Below are 21,106 nucleotides of genomic sequence, written 5' to 3' on the forward strand. Positions count from 1 at the left end.
GGCCACACTTACAATGTAGACAGGTAAATAGAGGATTTAAATTCAAAAAGTAATACGAGCTTGATTTTTTTTAAAAAACCGAAGGCAGAGAAGGATCCCAGGAACAGCCATTGTTTTCAATTCTGGGCGAGTCCTTCCAGGCGATTTTTCCACGCTCTTATACGAACAAATAAATAAAAGCAGAATCATATTTCATAGGCTGTTTTGCAATTTACCATTTCAAAAAATTTAATCTGCAGTGATCATCTTTTCTGCTGAACTAGTTCTTGCTGTCCCTTGACTGTAGAATTAAGTATTCCTTTGGTTGGGGAAAGCCTAATTCCCCTAAAGACAGGAGGGACCTCGGGGTTGTTTTTCCTTAGTATAAACACTGTGAAGTAAGCTTCGAAGGCAGCGGTCTTCTCGACCTTTGTTTCTGTGGGATAAGTTTCTAGCAGTGTGATTGCTACGTCAAAAGGTTTACACAAGCCATTTAAATATGTTTCATTTTCTGTAATAGGTAATTGTAAAATAGATAATTCATCAAAACAACTTTTTTTTTTCAGACATCAGGAGATGGGGGTCTCACTATTTGGGGTTTAAGCTGGACTCAAACGCCCACATAGCTGGGATTACAGGTGGGAGCCACAGCACTTTTTAAAACGTATCCGGTGAAAAACCTCTCCCATCCCTGTCCCCATCACCCACTTCCCACCTGGCTCAAGGACTTTCTAATATGTCCTTCCAGATAATGTTTATGCCTATGGAAATCAGTGCAGTTATATAATTTTTTTCTCCCAATAAATCTTGGGGTGTAAATAACTGTTTGGTTTTTTATAGATGCATAATATTCTATTTAAATGGACTAGGTGGATCATAACGAATATCATATAACCAGTGCCCTATTTGTGGACATTTGGTTATTTTCTTATCTGTTTCTATTATATGTAATCCTGAAATTTAAAAAAAAAAAACTTGTTTCTTGGTCATTTCCACATGTGTGAGTGTATCTGTCAGAGAAGTTCCTAAAAGTGAGTTACTGGGTCAAATAGTATCTGTGTTTGAAATTTGCAAGATAATCTCAAATTGTCCTCCGTAAGATAGTAGCAATTTACACTGCCACCAGGGATGTCTGAAAGTGATTGTTTCCCCAAATTTGCCAGCACAGTTCACATTTTACATCTTGATAAATATAGTCAAGTTATTCTGCAGGAGAAGTTTAGTAATTTATGCCCACCCCTTTGCCCTGTTCCCACATTGGACATTTTGTATCATTTCATCTTTGTCAATCTTCCTCTTCATTAGCCAGCTGTATTTCCTCTATCTATTGATTCATTTCCTTTGACCAGTTTAATTTGCAAATATACCATTTCCTCGCTGATTTGCAGAAACTCTATGTATTGCTTTCAATATGTGTTGCAACATTTTAGTTTACAATTTATCCTTTGATTTGGTTTAGGATGGTCTTTTGTTTTCAAAAGTATAAAATATCTTATTATTTTTGTTATGTCATTATATTTTATTTTTTAGAGACAAGGGCTCACTCTGTCACCCAGGCTGGAGTGCAGTGGCCCAACAATAGCCCACTATGATCTTGAACTCCTGGCCTCGAGCAGTCCTCTCGCCTCAGCCTCTGGAGTAGCTGGGACTACAGGCAATCCCCACAGTGCTGACCTGGCTTTAATTTTTTTTTTTTTTTTTTAGTAGAGACAGGGTTTCACCATATTGAGGAGGCCAGTCTTAAACTCTTGGCCTCAAGCAATCCTCCTGCCTGGGCCTCTCATAAAATATCTTTTTAATTACAAAAGCAATCCATACTATTTTGCTATGTCATAAAAAATTTAAAAGTTTCTCATTTCTCTTACATAATACACTTCCACTCCTAAGATTTACCTTCCAAACTTTACCTAGTAATTGAAAAATACAAATATGTAAGTTATATATTACAAAAATGGGATTTTTGGCAATGGCTTTTTTTAATTAAAAAAACTGTCTTAGCTTGCAAGTATGGCAAAAGAATATTTGTGGAAATCTTTCTTTCTAGAACTCCCTCATTTTTTTTAACCACTACATAGGATTCCATTATGTAGATATAATATAACTTATTTAACTGGTTCTCTATTGAGGGATATTTAGGTTGGTTGTAATTTTTCATTATTACAAACAAGGCTGTAGTGAACATCTTTGTATCCTAATTTGAACAAATGGTTTGTTTTATATTTAATTATTCCTATCTTTTTATCAGGCAACACCTCATTTTTACCATAGAATGAGTGCTCCCTTGAACAAATGGTTTTGTTTAATCTTATTTATGAGACAATTTGGAAAATGTAAAACTAGGTGGGATATTTTATTATGTTAAGGAATAACTGTCAATTTTTATTGTGATAATAGTATTGTAGGTGACTTTCTTAAGAGTCCCCCTTTTTTAGAGATACATGTTGAAATACTCGTAAGTGAAATGTTATGACTTCTAGAATTTGCTAACAATTACAGCAGAATAGAAGAAATAAGATTATTCCTGAGTTTCTAATAGTTGAAATTGGGTGATAGGTATATCGGAGCTCATTATACTGCTCTCTCTAATTTTGTAAATGTTTGAAATTTGTCATAATAAAATGTTTAAAATAACAACAATCATTTTACATATACACAGTATGAATATAATTACAGGATAAATTCCTGGAAGCAAACTTTTAAAATCCAAGGATATAAATTTAAAGTTATGATAGTATTTCCAAATTTTATATCAAAAATACTGACTTATGCTCTTAGCCATCTTGTATAAAAGTGCTATTTCTCTACGTCCTCCCAACTCAGGATATACTTAATTTTTTAGAGTGAAATCTTTCAAGTGACAAAATAATCCCATTTTATTAGTAGTTTAAATTGCTAATGAGGTTAAGCATGTTTTTGTGTAGTTATTTTTCATTTTAATATTCTTTTCTGTGAATTATTCATATATTTAGCCATTTCTCCATCGAATCACTAATCATTTTCTCATCTTTGTAAGTGCTACTTATATAGGAAGGAAAGGAGCCCTTTTTCTGTGACATGTATTGCAAACAACTCCCAGGTCACTTTCTAAAAAAACAGAAAAAACAAAACAACAACAACAAAAAACTTTCTTCGTGGGATTTTTTTTTTTTTTTTTTTTTCCTAAACTGAAATTTAAACCCTAATCACATTTAATGGTCGTTCCTTTTTGGGCTTCTAGATTCTAGCTCTTAGTTAGAAAAATCTTCATCCAGCATTTAAAACATTATATATACATACACAAACATATTAAAAATTTTTGTTACCAAAAAAATTTTATTACCTAGTTTTTTCAGCAAAAGAAATAATAAAGAAAGACAAAAAAGGCGTAGAATCTTTCCTCCCTGATCAGTTTCCACTCCTCAGAGGCAAGAGAAGAGTGAGGTGCTTATTTTGCCAGATTTGTTCCTGTGTGGTTATAAAAACACAGACACATGCACACAGAGGATTTACTTTTACTGCCTTTTTAAAATATAAAAATGGGTTTATGCACACTTGCCATTTCACTTAGTAGTATACAATAAACATCCATCCAGGTTATATGTCTCATTCTTGTTAATGTCTACATATAGCGAAAGTTATTACTAGACTATGATTTTATTGACAATTTTCCTATTGATAAACATTCAGTTTTTTCCCTTTTGTTCCCTCTTGCAAACTATGCTACAAACAATGGGTCTGTAATTATCAAGTATGCCGATGTTTCTGTGTGATAGAAAGCTCTATAAAAATTCTGAGACAAAGGCACTGTGCATTTTAAGTTTAGTTAGGCATTATTTCTCTTCAAAAACCATATATTGTATCAATTTATGTTCTTATTAACAGAGCTTGAGAGAACCTAATTCTGCTCAGCCTTGCCAGCACAATTTTCCAAGTCTGATAGATAAAATATGGCATCTCAAAAAAAAAAAAAAAAGAGGTATCTCATTGCTGTTAAAACTTTCATTTTTCTGATTCCTCTAGCCTGAGTAGTTTTTCATATTTATTAACCACATGCATTTCTCCTTCTCTGAATAATTTGTTTGGTTTCTCCCTGGACTGCTTGACTTTACTCACCGGTTTACAGAGGCTGTGTGTACACCAGACATTAGGACTCTCTTAAGCATTCATTATGAATATTTTCTCCTAATCTTCATTCGTGTTTTAATTGTCTCTTACCCAACAGAAGCATTTATTTTTGGTACTCAAATATGTCATTTATTTTCCTTTTTAGAAAGTTATTTTATATTTGTTCTTCAAATTTTAGAGCTTTATTTACATTTAAATTTGTGTTTATTTTTGCACACAGTGTGAGATAAATAACTTTATTCCAAATAATGAACTAATTGTCCAAAAGCCATGTCTCTGATAACCCTGTCTTTCCTCCAACTAATTCGAAACACTGTCTTCATAACATACCAGATCCACACAGATGCATGGATTTGCTTCATAACCCTTGTGCAGCATTATACCATTTTAGTTGCTGTAGATTTGTAACATACTTGCTGTGTGGTAATATATGTATTCACTCCTATTGTTTAACTGTTTCTGTTGACTATTCTAGCATTTTCAATGTTCCCAATAAACTTGAGAATGAATTTTCCATAAGGAATTTTTCTAGTAATCACATTATGTTTGTAGGTAGGGGCAGGAAGGGCCTTGCACACTTAAAAGTCAGCATATTATTGGCCAGGCATGGTGGCTCATGCCTGTAATCCCAGCACTTTGGGAGGCCGAGGTGGGCAGATCCCCCGAAGTCAGGAACTCAAAACCAGCCTGGGCAACATGGCGAAACCCCATCTCTACTAAAAATACAAAAATTAGCCAGGCGCGGCGGTGGGCGCCTGTAATCTCAGCTACTCAGGAGGCTGAGGGAGGAGAATCGCTTGAACCCGGGAGGCGGAGGTTGCAGTGAGCCAAGATCACGCCGTTGCACTCCAGCCTGGGTGACAGAGCGAGACTCCGTTTCAAAAAAAAAAAAAAAAAGTCAGCATATTATCAGCTTATTGTGCACAGAGACTACCTGGTTCTAGGTAGGAAAAGAAGTGAGATAGCACTTTGGAGGTGGGATGGGGCGGAGGGGGGGATGTCTATTGGGAGAGGTGCCAGCAGGGCACCTGAGGTCAGAAGCATAAGCTAACTACTATTAAGCCAGGGGTCACCACCTCTCCCAAGCAAAGGTTCTCTGGGCAGAATTCATCCTCCCACATACCCCCAGAGCTTACCCCTCTTTGAGGAGACTTGAGGGGCAGCAAAATGTAGGACTCGGAATGAGTACATTTCACCCTAATAAGTGCCTACCTGCAAGGAAACCCTGGAATGAAAGCTGCTCCTCTTTCCTGATGCTTCTCCCAAACTCCTCCCAGAAAAGGAGCAATTCAAAAAAAGAGGGTTACTTTAGTAAGATAGACTATATTTTGCTGCAGAGACAATCCCAAATTTTAGAGGCCCAACAAAACACAAATGCATTTATCATTCACATAAGTCCATCACAAGTGGACAGGGGCTCATCTTGGTACTCAGAAACCCAGGCTGGTAAAGCTTCTTCACTCCTGCTTCCAAGACCATCAAAGTAGAAAGGGTGTGGCAGCACACACACTCTCTCTGGTTATTGGGTTTTGTTATTTAGGGCAGAGACAGTAATATCCCCTTACCTTGTTTTATTGCCTTCCCAGCACTCATCATTGCCTTACATATTTTTAAAATTTATTTTTTATTAAAAATAAGTTGTTTGAATGCCGGGTGCAGTGGCTCACGCCTGTAATCTCAAAACTTTGGGAGGCTGAGGCGGGCAGATCACTTGAGCATTTTGAGACCAGTTTGACCAACATGGTGAAACCCTGCCTCTAATAAAAATACAAAAATTAGTGGGCATGGTGGCGGGTGCCTGTAATCTCAGCTACTCAGAAGGTGGAGGCAGGAGACTCGTTTGAACTCAAGAGGCAGAGGTTGCCATGAGCCGAGATCACACCACTGCACTCCAGCCTGGGCGACAGAGTGGGACTCTGTCTCAAAATAAATAAATAAATACATAAATACATAAATAGTAACTTTACATTTATTATCTGTCTCCCTCCCCAGTACAAGGTTTATGGAAACAAGTGCTTTTCTCTTTTGCCCATTTCTGTATCCCCAGGCCCTAGAATAGTATTTGACACATAAGTGCTTATTAAATACATGTTAAATGGTTGAATATATTCAGTTGTTTTAATCTACATAAATGAGATTAAACTACACATGTTATTCTGTAACTTACTTTCATACACTAATGTCTGTTCATATAGCTTATTGCCTCATTCTTTTCAATTACTACATGGTGTTTTATAATATGAATGTACCAGTATTTGTTCAGCCATTTCTCTTGTGGAAAATATTGAAGATGCTTTCAAATTTTTGATGTTTTGAGCAGTGCAGCAATACACATCATTGTTGTATATACTTTGGAGCACCTGAGCCTGTGTTTCTCTAGCACAAATGCCAACGAAAATAAAATCAGGCCAGGTGTGGTGGCTCATGCCTGTAATCCCAGCATTTTGGGAGGCTGAGGTGGGCGAATCACTTGAGGTCAAGAGTTTGAGACCAGCCTGGCCAACATGGTGAAACCCTGTCTCTACTAAAAAATTACAAAAATTAGGGGGCGTGGTGATGGGCACCTGTAATCCCAGCTACTCGGGAGTTGAGACAGGAGAATCACTTGAACGTAGGAGGCGGAGGCTGCAGTGAGCCGATATCGCACCACTGCACTCCAGTCTGGGCGACAAAGCAAGACTCTATCTCAAAAAAATAAAAAAAATAAAATAAAATAATTGAAGCAAAAGTTATGTGCATCTTTAATCTTGATAAATGCAGCCTTAAAAGATGGACTCATTTATGGTTCTACTAATAGCGTATAGGAATGTAGATTTCCCTACAGTGCATCATTGTTATTAATTGTCATCATTGTTTTTAATCACTGGTTAATGTCCTTTCAATCTTATGGGATATAAAGGGCTTTCCATTGTTGCTGGGACTTGTATTATATTGATTACTATAAAGCTATGCTTACCCTTTCATAGGTTTATTGGCCATTTAGCTGTCTTTTTCTGTGAATGACCCAGATAAATTACTTGACCATTATTTTATTAGGCTATTTACTTTAATTTTTTTTTTTTTTTTTTTTTTGAGACAGAGTCTGGAGTGCAATGGTGTGACCTCGGCTCACTGCAACCTCTACCTCCCAGGTTCAAGTGATTCTCATGCCTCGGCCTCCCGGGTAGCTGGGATTACAGGTGCATGCCACCACGTCCAGCTAATTTTTGTATTTTTAGTAAAGAAGGGGTTTCACCATGTTGCCCAGGCTGGTCTCCAACTCCTGACCTCAAGTGATCTGCCCACCTTGGCCTCCCTAAGTGCTGGGATTACCGGCGTGAGTTACCACAACCAGCCTCTTTGACTCTTAAATGTATTTTTTTTTTAAATCTGTTTCTTTTACTTTACCTTGATTTTGGTGCTTTTGTCACCCAAGTTTTTAGCTTTAATGTAGTCAAATACATCCTTTATGTTTCCTTTACAGCCTCCAGGTTTTTTGTTTGTTTGTTTGTTTGTTTGTTATTTGTTTTTTTGAGACCGAGTCTTGCTCTGTCTCTCAGGCTGAAGTGCAGTGGCACAATCTCAGCTCACTGCAACCTCCCCCTCCCAGGTTCAAGTGATTCTCCTGCCTCAGCCTCTCATGTAGCTGGGATTACAGGTGCCTGCCGCCACGCCCAGATAATTTTTGTATTTTTTAGTAGAGACGGGGTTTCGCCACGTTGGCCAGGCTGGTCTCGAACTCTTGACCTCAGGTGATCCACCTGACTCTGCCTCCCAAAGGGCTGGGATTATAGGCGTGAGCCAACATGCCTGGCCTACAGCCTCCAGTTTTGTAGCTTGCTGAGAAATCTCATCCCAAGCCTAGGATTCTAAAAACATCCTCCTGTATTTTCTTGTAATGCGCTTATCATTTTATCATCTATGACTTGCTGTTTAATCCACTTTAAATGTGTTGTTATTTATGGAGCAAGACAGAAATTTAACTTAATTTTATTCCAAACATACAATTTATGGTCACCAATCTGCCTAATTGACTAAATCACTCTTTTCCCATCTCAAATGCCCCTTTATGATAAACTCTATGACTATAGATACATGTGTCTAATATCCCCTTATCTTGTACTTTCCGTGCTATCATTCCCCCATATGCAGTCATTTGGGTCCCATCTTCACTTGTTATATTCATATTCCATTTATTTTCTTAATATTTTAGCTTAATGCATTTTAAGATTAAATTTCCACTTTAGCCTCACCCTAAGCTTATACAATTATAGGTTTAAATTTTTTATAGTAAACATTAAAATAAATGCCTAACTTTTGACATGACATATGTTTATTTAAAATGGTACATATGTACCATTTTAAATCATCTTACAGATGGAATACAGAGACACTATTGTGTTCTTTCTACTAATGGATTAGTCAGTTTCTGTGACAACACATCACTCTAGCTTTGTGGCATGCTTTTGTTGTCAACTTTTTATCTTGAAATAATTATACACTCACAAGGTGTTACAAAAATAGTACAGAGAGGTCCTGTGTATCCATCACCTAGCTTCTCTGTAGATGGCATTTTACAAACCTATAGTACATTATCAAAATCAGAAAATTGACACTAGTACAATTTAATTAACTAGACTACAGACCTTCCTCAGATTTCACCTGTTTTTCCTTGCACTGTGTTTTTGGTTTTTGTATATAGTTCTATGACATTTTATTACATTTATAGATCCATGTCACCACCACCACAGCCATGATACAGTACTATGGTGTCACCACAAAGGAACTTCCTCTTACTACTCATTGATGGCCAGGTCCTTCCTCCATCCCCAAACCCTGGCAACCACTGATCTGGTCTCCACCTCTATAATTTTGTTACTTTTATATTAAATGAATGGAATCATATAGTGCATAACTTTTGGGGACTGTTTTTTCCCCTCAGTATAATTTCCTGAGTAAATTGTTATGTGTATCAATCGTTATTCCTTTTTTTCCTGAGTGTTATCCCAGAGTACAGTTATGCCACAGTTTGTTTAACCATTCACCCACTGAGAGACGTCTGATTTGTTTCCATTAGGGGGCTATTACAAATAAAGCTGCTATGGTCATTTGTATACAGGTTTTTGTGTGAACATAAGATTTCAGCTGGGCATAGTGGCTCGCGCCTGTAATCCCAACACTGGGAGGCTGAGGCAGGCGGATCACCTGAGGTCAGGAGTTTGAGACCAGCCTGGCCAACGTGGTGAAACTCCATCCCTACTAAAAATACAATTAGCTGGGTGTGGTGGCAGGCACCTGTAATCCCAGCTACTTGGTATTATTGGGAGGCTGAGGCAGGAAAATCACTTGAAACTGGAAGGTGGAGGTTGCAGTGAGCTGAGATCGCACCACTGCCCTCCAGCCTGGGCAACAAAAGTGAAACTCCATCTCAAAAAAAAAAAAAAAAAAAAAAAAAAGCCGTACATGCTGGCAGGTGCCTGTAACCCCAGCTACTCAGGAGGCTGAGGCATAAGAATCGTTTGAACCTGGGAGGTGGAGGTTGCAGTGAGCTGAGATCACACCACTGCACTCCAGCCTGGGGGTTACAACGAGACTCTGTCTCTAAATAAATAAATAAATAAAACAAAACAAAACAAATATTTCATTTCCCTAGAATAAACGCCCAGGAGTTCAGTCACTGAGTTGTAGGATAAGTATATTTTTAACTCTTTAAGAAACTGCCAAGCTAGTTGTACCATTTTCCATTCCCATCAGCAATGTAGGAGAGATCCAGCTTCCCTGCATCCTCACCAGCTTTTCCACTCTCGGTATTTTTTCTTTTCACTGTTCTGATAGGTGTTTCTTATTGTGACTTTAACTGCCTTTCCCTGATGGCCAGCAATGTTGAACATTTTTCATGCGCTTATTTGTATGGCATATTTTGATATTTGGTGGCAAGTCTGAGGTTGCCTTTCTCGTCTGGTTCGTGCCTCCCTGACCCTGAGGGAGACAGCTGCACTTGGCTGCTCCCTGAGGTGGCAATCCTCCATTTAGGTCTTGTATAAAGAGGGAGAAGTGGTTTGATCTTATGGTTAGGGGCTCAGGTTCAGATGCTCCAGGGTGGGCTTGAGGAGGCTGATTAAGGGGAGGGTATGATACCAGCTGTAACAGCACCATTCCTCCTATTCATACCCCACAAAACATGTTTGATAAAATCACTGCCATCTGAGATGGATTCACTTGGGAGTGTTGTGACAAAGTTCTGAGTCTGCTCTCACAATTGGAAATTATGGAACCTGAGCAAAGGAGACTGATCTAGTCACAGTGGGGTCACAAATATTACCCTATCATTTTAGAATGTGAACAGAATTGGAACTGGGAAGCTTAAGTTGTCCTAAGAGGTCTATAGTTTCTACGACACAGCTTTTGATAGGCTCCGCCCAGCAGCCTGGCAGGACCTGGCCTGGGATGGGGAGGGAGGCCACCTCTGAGTGAGCAGTGACACATCCTCCACTCTGGCTCACCTTCTCCCTGAGGCTGACTGTGAACAGGATGGTGCTTGAGAACCTGTGAGATCAGAGCCAGGACTCTTGAGCCAGGAGCCAGAGCATACCCTGGAGAGGGAGCATCAACTGGCACTGGCAGGACCCAGAAAGAGTCAGTCTCCTCGGATGCCACGCTTGGAGGGAGGGACTCAGGGTAACCATCTAGAGCAGGGATTCTCAAGGTAGGTTCCTCAGTCCCTGTGGATCACAAGGAGCCTCCTGGTAGACAGCATGTCCCAAATACAGCTCTTTCCATTATGTTCTCCAGGGGAGTGATGAACTCATCCAGAAGATTCCATCTTTTACTCATGACCAAGTCCACTTCATCTCAACCTATTAATTGAATTATTAAGAATTACCAACTGAGGGCCGGGCATGATGGCTCACGCCTGTAATCCCAGAACTTTGGGTGGCCGAGGCAGGCGGATCACGAGGTCAGGAGATCGAGACTATCCTGGCTAATATGGTGAAACCTCGTCTCCACTAAAAATACAAAAAATTAGCCAGGCATGGTGGCGGGTGCCTGTAGTCCCAGCTACTCGGGAGGCTGAGGCAGGAGAATGGTGTGAGACCGGGAGATGGAGTTTGCAGTGAGCCGAGATTGCACCACTGCACTCCAGCCTGGGCGACAGAGTGAGACTCCATCTCAAAAAGAAAGAAAAGAAAAGAAAAGAAAAGAAAAGAAAAGAGAAAAGAAAAGAAAGAAGGAAGGAAGGAAGGAAGGAAGGAAGGAAGGAAGGAAGGAAGGAAGGAGGAAGGAAGGAAGGAAGGAAAAAGAAAAAGAAAGAAAGAAAGAAAGAAAGAAAGAAAGAAAGAAAGAAAGAAAGAAAGAAAGAAAGAAAGAAAAGAAAGAAAGAAGGAAGGAAGGAAAAAGAAAGAAAGAAGAAAGAAAGAAAGAAGGAAAAAGAAAGAAAGAAAGAAAGAAAGAAAGAAAGAAAGAAAGAAAGAAAGAAAGAAAGAAAGAAAGAAAGAAAGAAAGAAAGAAAGAAACGAACGAACGAACGGAGGGAAGGCATAAAGTAAAATGATGGAGCCAGGTGCAGTGGCTCATGCCTGTAATCCCAGCACTTTGGGAGGTCGAGGTGGATGGATCATGAATGAGGCCAGGAGTTCGAGACCAGCCTGGCCAACATAGTGAAACCCCGTCTCTACTAAAAATACAAAAATTAGCCGGGTGTGGTGGCACGCGCTTGTAGTCCCGGTTACTCGGGAGGCTGAGGCAGGAGAATCACTTGAACCTGGGAGGAGGAGGTTGTCGTGAGCTGAGATGGTGCCACTGCACTCCAGCCTAAGCAACAGAGTGTGTACACAAAAAAAAAAAAAAAAAAAAAATGACGGTGTTTCAAGAGTTTCTTGGACACTGCCAGTATGACCTTGAGTAAATTACTTAAAATTTGTTACTCCATTTCCTCATCTGTAAAACGGGGATCATAATAATTCCAAATTCATAGAGACATTGGGAAGGTTAAAGTGCTTAAAACAGCGGGGTGTGGTGGCTCACAGCTGCAATCCCAGCACTTTGGAAGGCTGAGACAAGAGGATCACTTGAGCCCAGGAGTTCAAAACCAGCCTGGGTGAGACCCCATCTCATTTTTTAAAAACAAAGAGAAAAATAAAAATAAAATAAGGCCAGGTGCAGTGACTCACGCCTGTAATCCCACCACTTTGGAAGGCCGAGGAGGGCGGATCACTTGAGCCCAGAAGTTACAGACCAGCCTGGGCAACAAGCCCCTATGCCCCCGTCTCTACAAAAAATACAACAATTAGCTGGGCGTTGTGGTTCGCTCCTGTAGTCCCAGCGACTCGGGAGGCTGAAGCAGGAGGATGGATTGAACCCAGGAAGTCGAGACCGCAGTAAGCTGAGATGCGCCACTGCACTCCAGCCTGGGCGAGAGAGTAAGACCCTGTCTCAAAAAATAAATAAACAAAACAAAATTAAATTAAATTAAGTGCTTAGAACAGTGCCTGGCCCAGAGCAAGTACTGCAGAAGTGTCACCCTTTGTTATGGCTGCAACGTCAACAGCTACTGCCCAGTCTGGCCGCGTAGCAAACTCCGACTGCGTGCGCCCCCTGGAGGGCATTGGAATTCCTGCACCTGTGGAGGGTTGCTTTCTTCCCTGGGTTTCCTCATGGCATCCTTGAGTTGGTAAGCTTCCCATTGCCAATGTTAAGTAATGGAAATTCCTGTTAGTTTGGCTTCGTTATGATGGACATCATTTGTTGGCAGTGATTTTGTAAATCCTACAGGTGTGATGCTGCATATTTCCACAATCTAATTTGTAACAGAAAATGTTCTAATAACTAGATTTCAAGCCATCGGTATGTGTGGGTCAAACATGGATCATCTCCACCCCTGTAGTTAAATGTTACTAAGTTCTTTATCAGGAATGCATGGGGAAAATGGGCTGCTGGGTTTTCAATCTCTCTTCAGTGGGCTCCAAAATATTGGAGGCCCTGTGCGTGGAGGGCATTGGTCAGAGTACAGGAGTGGCCCTACTGTTCAGGACTAGGTATATGGGGAGTGGCAGGAGCCCCCATCTGGAAAGCATCCCAGCAGACTGATATGACAGCAGTTGTCCTTGGGCTCCTCCTGGGGACCTCAGCTCCCCAGACTGTCCTCTGCCCCTCATCAGCTAGCCGCCTCCTCATGGACCCCAGGTCTGTGGATAATACTCCTTCATGCATGCACATACACACAACACATACACACACACACATAGCTTAGGACCCGGCTCTGACCTCTCCAGTAAGCCTTACCTGATTGATCACACTCAATTCTAACCCATCATTCCTTATGTCCTTGAGGATCCAGCATATTTTTCCCATCTGTTCCTTACTCTGCAAAGGCCCAGAATCCTGGCTGGGTCAGAGTGAGTCCTTTCTTCCCAGACCACGATGGTATTTGTACTGAGGCCTATTCACATACATTTAGCTACTCATTCGATACAATATCCTGCATTGGGTGGTTAAGGAATCTGGGCCCAGAGAGGATGGGCAACTTGTTACAGGTCATGCAACCAGATCCAGGCTGGAGGAGCTCCGCAATAGATCACACCACCTTTTATTAAGATGCTTTCTGGTGATCTCACTCCCTAGCTAATGAACTAACCTGGCTCCTTTCATGGTCTCTGCAGATGCCAAGGGGACAATTCGGGAAATTGTCCTGCCTAAGGGCCTGGACCTGGACCGACCCAAGCGGACACGTACATCCTTCACTGCCGAGCAGCTGTACCGCCTGGAGATGGAGTTCCAGCGCTGCCAGTACGTGGTGGGCCGCGAGCGCACTGAGCTGGCCCGCCAGTTGAACCTCTCCGAGACGCAGGTAAGAGACCAGGGCCAGGCCACTCCACTCTTGTCCTGGCAGCCTGGGAACTCCTGGGGATATGAGGCCCTGTGAACTGCTACAGGGAGACCCAACTTCGGAGGAGTTCAGACAAGCACGAGGGAAAGACTTTCAGCTACAGGTAAATGAGAGCGAAAGAGCAAATAAACACACCGTGACCACAGACAGTCAGGAAATGCCAGCGAGGGCCTTCTGGATACATCAGGCACTTTTGGATGGAATATGGAAAAGGTTCAGAGAAACGGGGAGAGCAGCCCTCAGGGGGCAGGGAATGGCTTGAGGGGGTGTTGGCATGTAAGAGGAGTGACGAGAAGGGATGGTGAGGGCTTGGCTGGTTGGAAATAAAGATTCTGGGGAAGATGAAACGTTATAAAATTGGGCTGGGGACCTCTTGCTTCTCCATTTCTGGCCCTTTCTCACTCTCCATCACCTTCCCTTCATCTCAGGGTGCCTCAGTCTCTTGTTGGAAAGGAGGGGTCTGCACACCCCCTTCACCTGGGTAGGACTGGCATTTTAACAGTAGTATGCTTAACTCGAAAGAAAAAAACGTTTGTAAATTAAGCACCTACCCTGTATGAATGGAGACCCTTCAAGCTGGTACTAGAGCTACAGAATACTACTACTAACGATAATAATAATACTTAGTACTTAACATGTGTCAGGCGCTAAGTGCTTTGCCTATGTTAAGTAACTAATCCCTGCCAAGAAGCAGATGATGTCATTCCCATGTTACAGGTGACAGGAAGTTATGCCCAAGGTCAGAGAACTAACTCGTTCCAGAGCTGGGCTTCGGACAAGCAGTCTTTCATCTTCATGCTGCCTATAAACGAGGCAACCTTCCTTGAGCTTGTCAAAGAATAACTCAGAGACCCTTCTTGCAGCCAGAGCTCTAGTAGTTTGCTTTCATATTTGAGGGAGATCACTCAATACATGCATTGCAAACAATGGCCAAAATAGGATTGATAAAGTGGAGAGGAAGGGAGGAGGGGAGTGAGGAAGCGCTGGTCTGGAGCAGTGTTCTGGTTTCCTTCCTGGGAGTGAGGCAGGAGGCTGTGCTGGAGTGAGGGCTTCCCCTCTGTGCTGTGTGGCTGCTGTCCTCCCCTGTGTCCCTGCCTCAGTGAGGTCAGCTCTCCCTGCTTCCCTCAGCATAATTCCTCCAGCCCCTCAAATCCCACCAACAGAGTGCTGTGTAGCCCACCCCTGGGGAGGGGGTAGTCAGCTGCCCGTGGAAGTCCTGGTCCCCTTGAGGGGTGAGCAGGCTCCTCCTGGGGTACACTGAGTGTAAGACAGAGGAAGAGGCAAGAAGGGGCGAGAGGCAGAGGAGGGGCAGACCGGGAGGAGGGGCAGGCTGGGGAAGGACAGCAGCTGCTGTCCTGCAGGGCTGGGTCATCTCCACCTGCACTTGTTTTCCCCCAGCTGCCACTGCAGAGCTCCCAAACAACCCTTCAGGGCCTCTCTCCAGCTGGGCTCAACAGGGGGCTGGGAAGCCTGGCCTGTGTTCAGAGAGGAGGCTGCAGTGGCAGGGCCAGGCCAGAGCTCCTGGGGAAGTCACCGAGGCCCGTATTCCCTACACTGAGCTGCCCTTGGAGGTCAAGCCCAAGCCCCTCCTCTTCCAGGAAGCCTTCTGCAGGCACCTTGCCCTCTTCCCAAGAGACCTTTCCACATGGCTTGACCTGGAGAGAGACACAGAGAGAGAGAGAGAGTGTGTGTATGTGTGTGTGTGTGTGTGCATGTGTACATGTGTGTGTGTGTGTGCGAATGTGTACGTGTGTGGGGTTGGATCTCCACCAGTATTTGCTTCCCAAGGGCAAGAATGTGTTTATAGGCCATGGCCCCTCGTCGCGCTCCGCAAGGAAACCAGAACACAGCTGCTCACACAGTAGGCCCTCAGCGAGTCCTCCGCACTGTTCCCACTGATGACCCTCCTTTCTCTGTCCCCAGTCCTAGGGTTGACAGATAGTAAAAGTCATGGACAGCTAATGCTTATTGAGCACTTCCCATGCACCAGGTCCTGTTCCAAGGGTGTGACATAGTCTAACTAGTTTAGTCCTCACCACAACCTTGTGGGATACATGTGAGATTTTTCTTCCAACACCAAGTGTATGGTATGTTCCAACCACCAGCAGGCAGTGCTGCAATTCTCCAGCGTCACTGAGTATATTCAACAGTTCAATACTGACAGCAATTCCCAGAGCTAGCTTAGACCCTACAAGTTAAGGGCTCAGTCCCACAAGACAGTGCCACAGCAGACTCAAGTTCCAGGAGCCACCTGTGCTTCTGAACGGACTGGCCTAAAACTGGGGGCTCCCACATCACCCTCTTCAGGTTTGACAATTCACTAGAATGATGCACAGAACTCAGGAAACACCTCCCCTACGCTTGCTGGTTTGTTATAAATGACACAAGTGAGGAACAGCCAGATGGAAGAGGCAAAGGGCAAGGTAAGGGGGAGGTGCGTGGAGCTCCCATATGTTTCCAGTGTCCCTGTTCCCAGTGCTTCCACGTGTTCGCCAACCAGAAGTTCTCCTGGTCTCCTTGTTCAAGACCAAATCCAGGCCAGCCTGGCACAGTGGCTCATGCCTGTAATCCCAGCACTTTGGGAGGCCAAGGAGGGAGGATCACTCAGGATCCCAGGAGTTCAAGACCAGCCTGGGCAGCACAGGGAGCCCTTATCTCTAAAAGAGTTTTTTGAAACATTTTTTACAGTTTACACTGTAAACTGCAGGGTGTGGTGGCAAACACCTGTAGTACCAGCTACTTGGGAGGCTGAGGCGGGAAGATTGTTTGAGCCCAGGAGGTCAAGGCTACAGTGAGTCATGTTAGCTCCACTGCACTCCAGCCTGGGTGACAGAGCAAGACTCTATCTCAAAAACAAACAAAAAAAGACTATAATCCAATCTCCATTTCCCTCCCCTGCCCAGAAGGAAAAAATGGGGTCGGCTGAAAGTTTCCACCCTCTAATCACAAGTATGGTCTTTCTAGAACCAGCCCCAGTCCTGAAACTACCTAGAGATCCACCCTGAATCACCTCATTAGCATACGACAGTAAGTCTTATTTATTTATTTATTTATTTATTTATTTATTTATTTATTTATTCATTCATTCATTCATTCATTCATTTACTGTAGAGACAGGGTCTCGCTTTGTTTCCTAGGCTGACCTGGAACTCCTGGTCTCAAGTAATCCTTCCTCCTCCACCTTCCAAAGTGCTGGGATTATAGGTGTGAGCCACTGTGCCCAGCCAATAAGAGTATATTGTTTCCACTTTAAAAAGAAGGAAACTGAGGCATAGAAAAGTTAAATAAATAACTTGCTCAAGATTTGCAGCAGGCGCATTCATGAGCTCATTTAACCTTTAGAAGAAGATGGCTTTATGGGTCCTATTATCCCCATTTAAGCAAACTGAGCCTCAGAGAGGTTAACTAACTTGTAGCTAGGATTCTGTGGCATTCTCAGTATGTTCACCCATACTTTTGTTCAAAACTGTTATTGAATATCTACTATACAGCAGGTACTCTTCTAGGCACTAGGGCTATAGCTTCGAACAAAACAGACCAGGCACCTGCCCTTGTGCAGCTAAGATCCACGGAGACAGACAAACTGGATTTCCAAGAGTGATAAGTGTTATGAGGGAGCTCAAATGGGGTCATAGGAGAGAGACTAGAAGGAAGTGTTTTATTGAGGTGTTCAGGGAAGGCCTCTTAGAGAAGATGACATTGAGCTTAGGCCTGAGTGACAAGGAAGAGACAGCCAGATGAGGAGCCAGGACACGTCAAGGCAGAGGGTAACTATGAAGACCTGAGGGGCAGGAACTGGCATAGAATGCTCTAGAAGTGTCAGAAGGCCAGAGTGGCTGGAGCTACAGGGTAATTGAGTAAGTAGGTAGGGGAGGATCATATGGGGCTTAGAGATCATGATAATACATTGAAGAGAAAGTGACAGGAGATGATTGACATTTTACAGAAGTTGCTCTGGCTGCCACCCAGGGAAGGGGACGGGGTGGACGGTAGGGACTACTGACATGGGCCTTGAACAGAGAGGTGGTGGAGAAGAGAAGCGCACTGACGTGAGAGGTACTCTAATTTAGCGCTGGAACCTGTTAGGACTTGCTCATGGATTACACACACAGGGTGAGGGAAAGGAAGTGGTTTGGGTTGAACAACTGGGAGAATGGTGACACCATTTAACGAGTTGAGAAAGTAGGGGAGAAGCAAGATGGTGGGAGCGTAATCAAGAATATTGCTTTGGATCAGTTAAGTTTGAGATCCCAGCAGAGATGTCAGGAAGGCATGTCAGATTTTGGGGGAGGGCTGGTTTTTCTCTGATTAAAGTTAAGTTATCTGAGAGTCTCTGTCAGAGCTCTTTTGGGGGAAAAGATAAGAAATTCCTTCAGGTCCCCTCAGATAATGGATGGTCTCCCCAGGGATAAAAACAGAAGCTATAGCCTTGTGGAAATTCAATAACGGGAACCACGGTGTAGCCAGGAATTGGAAGAGACTGGAAGCCAAAAGTTCTTTTGGGCCCAAGAGATTCAGCCCCAGCTACTCACAGACCTTCCTCCCAGTGCTCTGCTGAATATGCGCTCCAACTGCTCTCCAAAATACCTGCTTCTCTCTCTGTTTCTCCTCTCCTCTCCTCTCTTCTCTCTTCTTATCTCTTCTCTTCTCTCTTTTTTCTCTTCTCTTCCTTCTGCCAAACAGCATCTCTACCTTATTCCCTGGATACTCAGAGGACCCAGGCGTGGTTCCAATTCAGGCAGAGAAAACACAGAGCTTGCTCAGGGCCCATTTCCATGGCTAATCTCTTTTTTTAATCTAGCATGCCCAATTCAGTTGAGTTGTCTGCAGATTTAAATCAGAAGCCCGCTTACAGGATTGGGCAGGCAGAATGGGGAAGCCCTTTCCTTGGCTCCCCACCACCCATAGGGCTCTGCAGGATAAGGAGTCCACCACAGTAGGAACAGTGAGCAAAACGCAGTGCAGCTGACCTCCGTCCCAGCCTTGCCCAGACTCCATGGCTGTGAAAGAGAGGCTGTGCATGGCTGCCCTGGAGAGCAGGGGCAGCTTCAGAGGAATCTCTCTCTTGAGACTACAGAAGAACCCTCTGCCCACCTTTATCAGCGCAAGGGTAGCATGCACTCAAAGCTCTTCTCATGTTGGAGAACAGGGACAGCCCCACTTAATCCAGTTCTCCTTGATTTTAGAAACTTTCTGATACACCTTGTCACCATGCTTTGTTTAAAAAAGAAAGTTTGGTGTTTGATTAAAGCAGCATTTCTCAAGGTATGCTCTGGAGACCAGCTATACGTACAGCTCCCCTGGGGTAAAATACAGATGCCTGTGCCACCCTCAGCCCAGAGGTTCCCAGTCAGATTTCTAGGGAAGGAAGACCCCCACAACCTATATATTTTTCATTCCAGATGCACAGTGATGTCTGAGAATCACTGGCTTACGGAAAAGTGAGCAAATCTGACCAGATGTGATCACCATGTTGCTTAAAAGACTTTATCATTGGCTGAGCACGGTGGCTCCCGCCTGTAATCCCAGCACTTTGCGAGGCCAAGGCAGGCGGATCACAAGGTCAGGAGATTGAGACCATCCTGGCTAATACGGTGAAACCCCGTCTCTACTAAAAATACAAAAAATTAGCCAGGCGTGGTGGCAGGCGCCTATAGTCCCAGCCACTTGAGAAGCTGAGGCAGGAGAATGGCGTGAACCCGGGAGGCGGAGCTTGCAGTGAGCCGAGATTGTGCCGCTGCACTCCAGCCTGGGCAACAGAGTAAACCCCATCTCAAAAAAAAAAAAAAAAAGACTTCATCATCTGCCAGGCACTTTACTAAGTCCATGATTATTAGCCTACGGAGTCATTACAACAAAACTATGAGGAAGAGTTATGAGGCCGGGCGCGGTGGCTCAAGCCTGTAATCCCAGCACTTTGGGAGGCCGAGACGGGCGGATCACGAGGTCAAGAGATCGAGACCATCCTGGCTAACACGGTGAAACCCCGTCTCTACTAAAAAATACAAAAATTAGCCGGGCGTGGTGGTGGGCGCCTGTAGTCCCAGCTACTCGGGAGGCTGAGGCAGGAGAATGGCGAGAACCTGGGGGGCGGAGCTTGCAGTGAGCTGAGATCCGGCCACTGTACTCCAGCCTGGGCGACAGAGCCAGACTCCGTCTCAAAAAAAAAAAAAAAAAAAAAGAGTTATGAACCCTGTTTTACTGATGGGGAAACTGAGGCACCAAGAAGTTAAGTAACTTGTCCTAAGTCATCTAGCTAGTAAGGGAACCAGAATTGAAATAGGGGCTGTCTGACCTCTGATTCTCCACTATATTGTCTGCTACTTCAGCCAAACACTTACCATATCATAACACTTACTGCTTGCCCATGACCCACCCTGCTAGTGCCTGACAGCCAAGAGGGTCAAAATGGAGTTTTCTTTATTTTTGTTTTTTCAGCACCTGGCAATGCCTGGCTTGCATCAAATGCTTGATATTTCTATGTTGCCTGAATGAATGACCGGAGTACCAGGGTCCAAGCAGGACATAAGAGGATGTGGCTGCAGAGGAAGGGAAGGTGAGAGGCTGGCTCAGGACTCCCCTCCTGCAGCTGGCCTGGAGGACGTTCTTAGGGCCAGGAGCCCAGGAGTCAGGCGGAGAACAAACTGCCAAGTCCCAGTATGCCCCCAGGATGCCCACTTAGCTTGGATAAGAGCTGCTCCAGCCCTTCAGCATTGTCCTCAGCCTCATGCTTGATGCCTCTGCCCCAGATGGCTTCTTCCAGAACAGCAGAATAGATTATACCTTTCCAGTGCAGATTACAAAAGCCAGGCCATCCTAGATACACAGATACCACTCACCTCAGTTTAAGTATGGGCCCATGGTCACAGGAAACAGTCTTTAAAAGAAGAATGCCATTTCCAGATCAACAATGAATCTTGGAATTTGATACTGACCATGAGCCCAAAGAAGCTGGTGGATAATCTCCTGGAAAATTCCTCTGTAGTCCTGGCAGCCAAGTGGAAACCATGCCCATCCCCTGGTACGCAGCTGTGGGTCACAGTGTGGCCCAGCAAGAGATCGGGAGGCGGGCGGGGCAGCCACCAAGCACTCACTGAGTCCCAGGGAGTCAAGATGACAGCCTCCAGGAGGTCACAAGGGGCCCTGAGAAGACAGAGG

At 43.7% G+C, this 21,106-nt stretch overlaps 1 protein-coding gene across 1 annotated transcript in view; it reads left to right on the forward strand.

Annotated features, from left to right (window-relative positions):
* The window catches only part of VAX2 (ventral anterior homeobox 2), a 33,622-nt gene that overhangs the window by 7,032 nt on the left and 5,484 nt on the right, over nucleotides 1-21,106 (forward strand). The window contains exon 2 of the mRNA XM_007970303.3: nucleotides 13,722-13,909. Coding sequence (XP_007968494.1) covers nucleotides 13,722-13,909 — 188 coding nt within the window. The remainder of the gene's footprint in view (nucleotides 1-13,721; nucleotides 13,910-21,106) is intronic.

This window comes from Chlorocebus sabaeus, chromosome 14 (assembly GCF_047675955.1).
Source record: "Chlorocebus sabaeus isolate Y175 chromosome 14, mChlSab1.0.hap1, whole genome shotgun sequence".
Classification (NCBI taxonomy): Eukaryota; Metazoa; Chordata; class Mammalia; order Primates; family Cercopithecidae; genus Chlorocebus; species Chlorocebus sabaeus.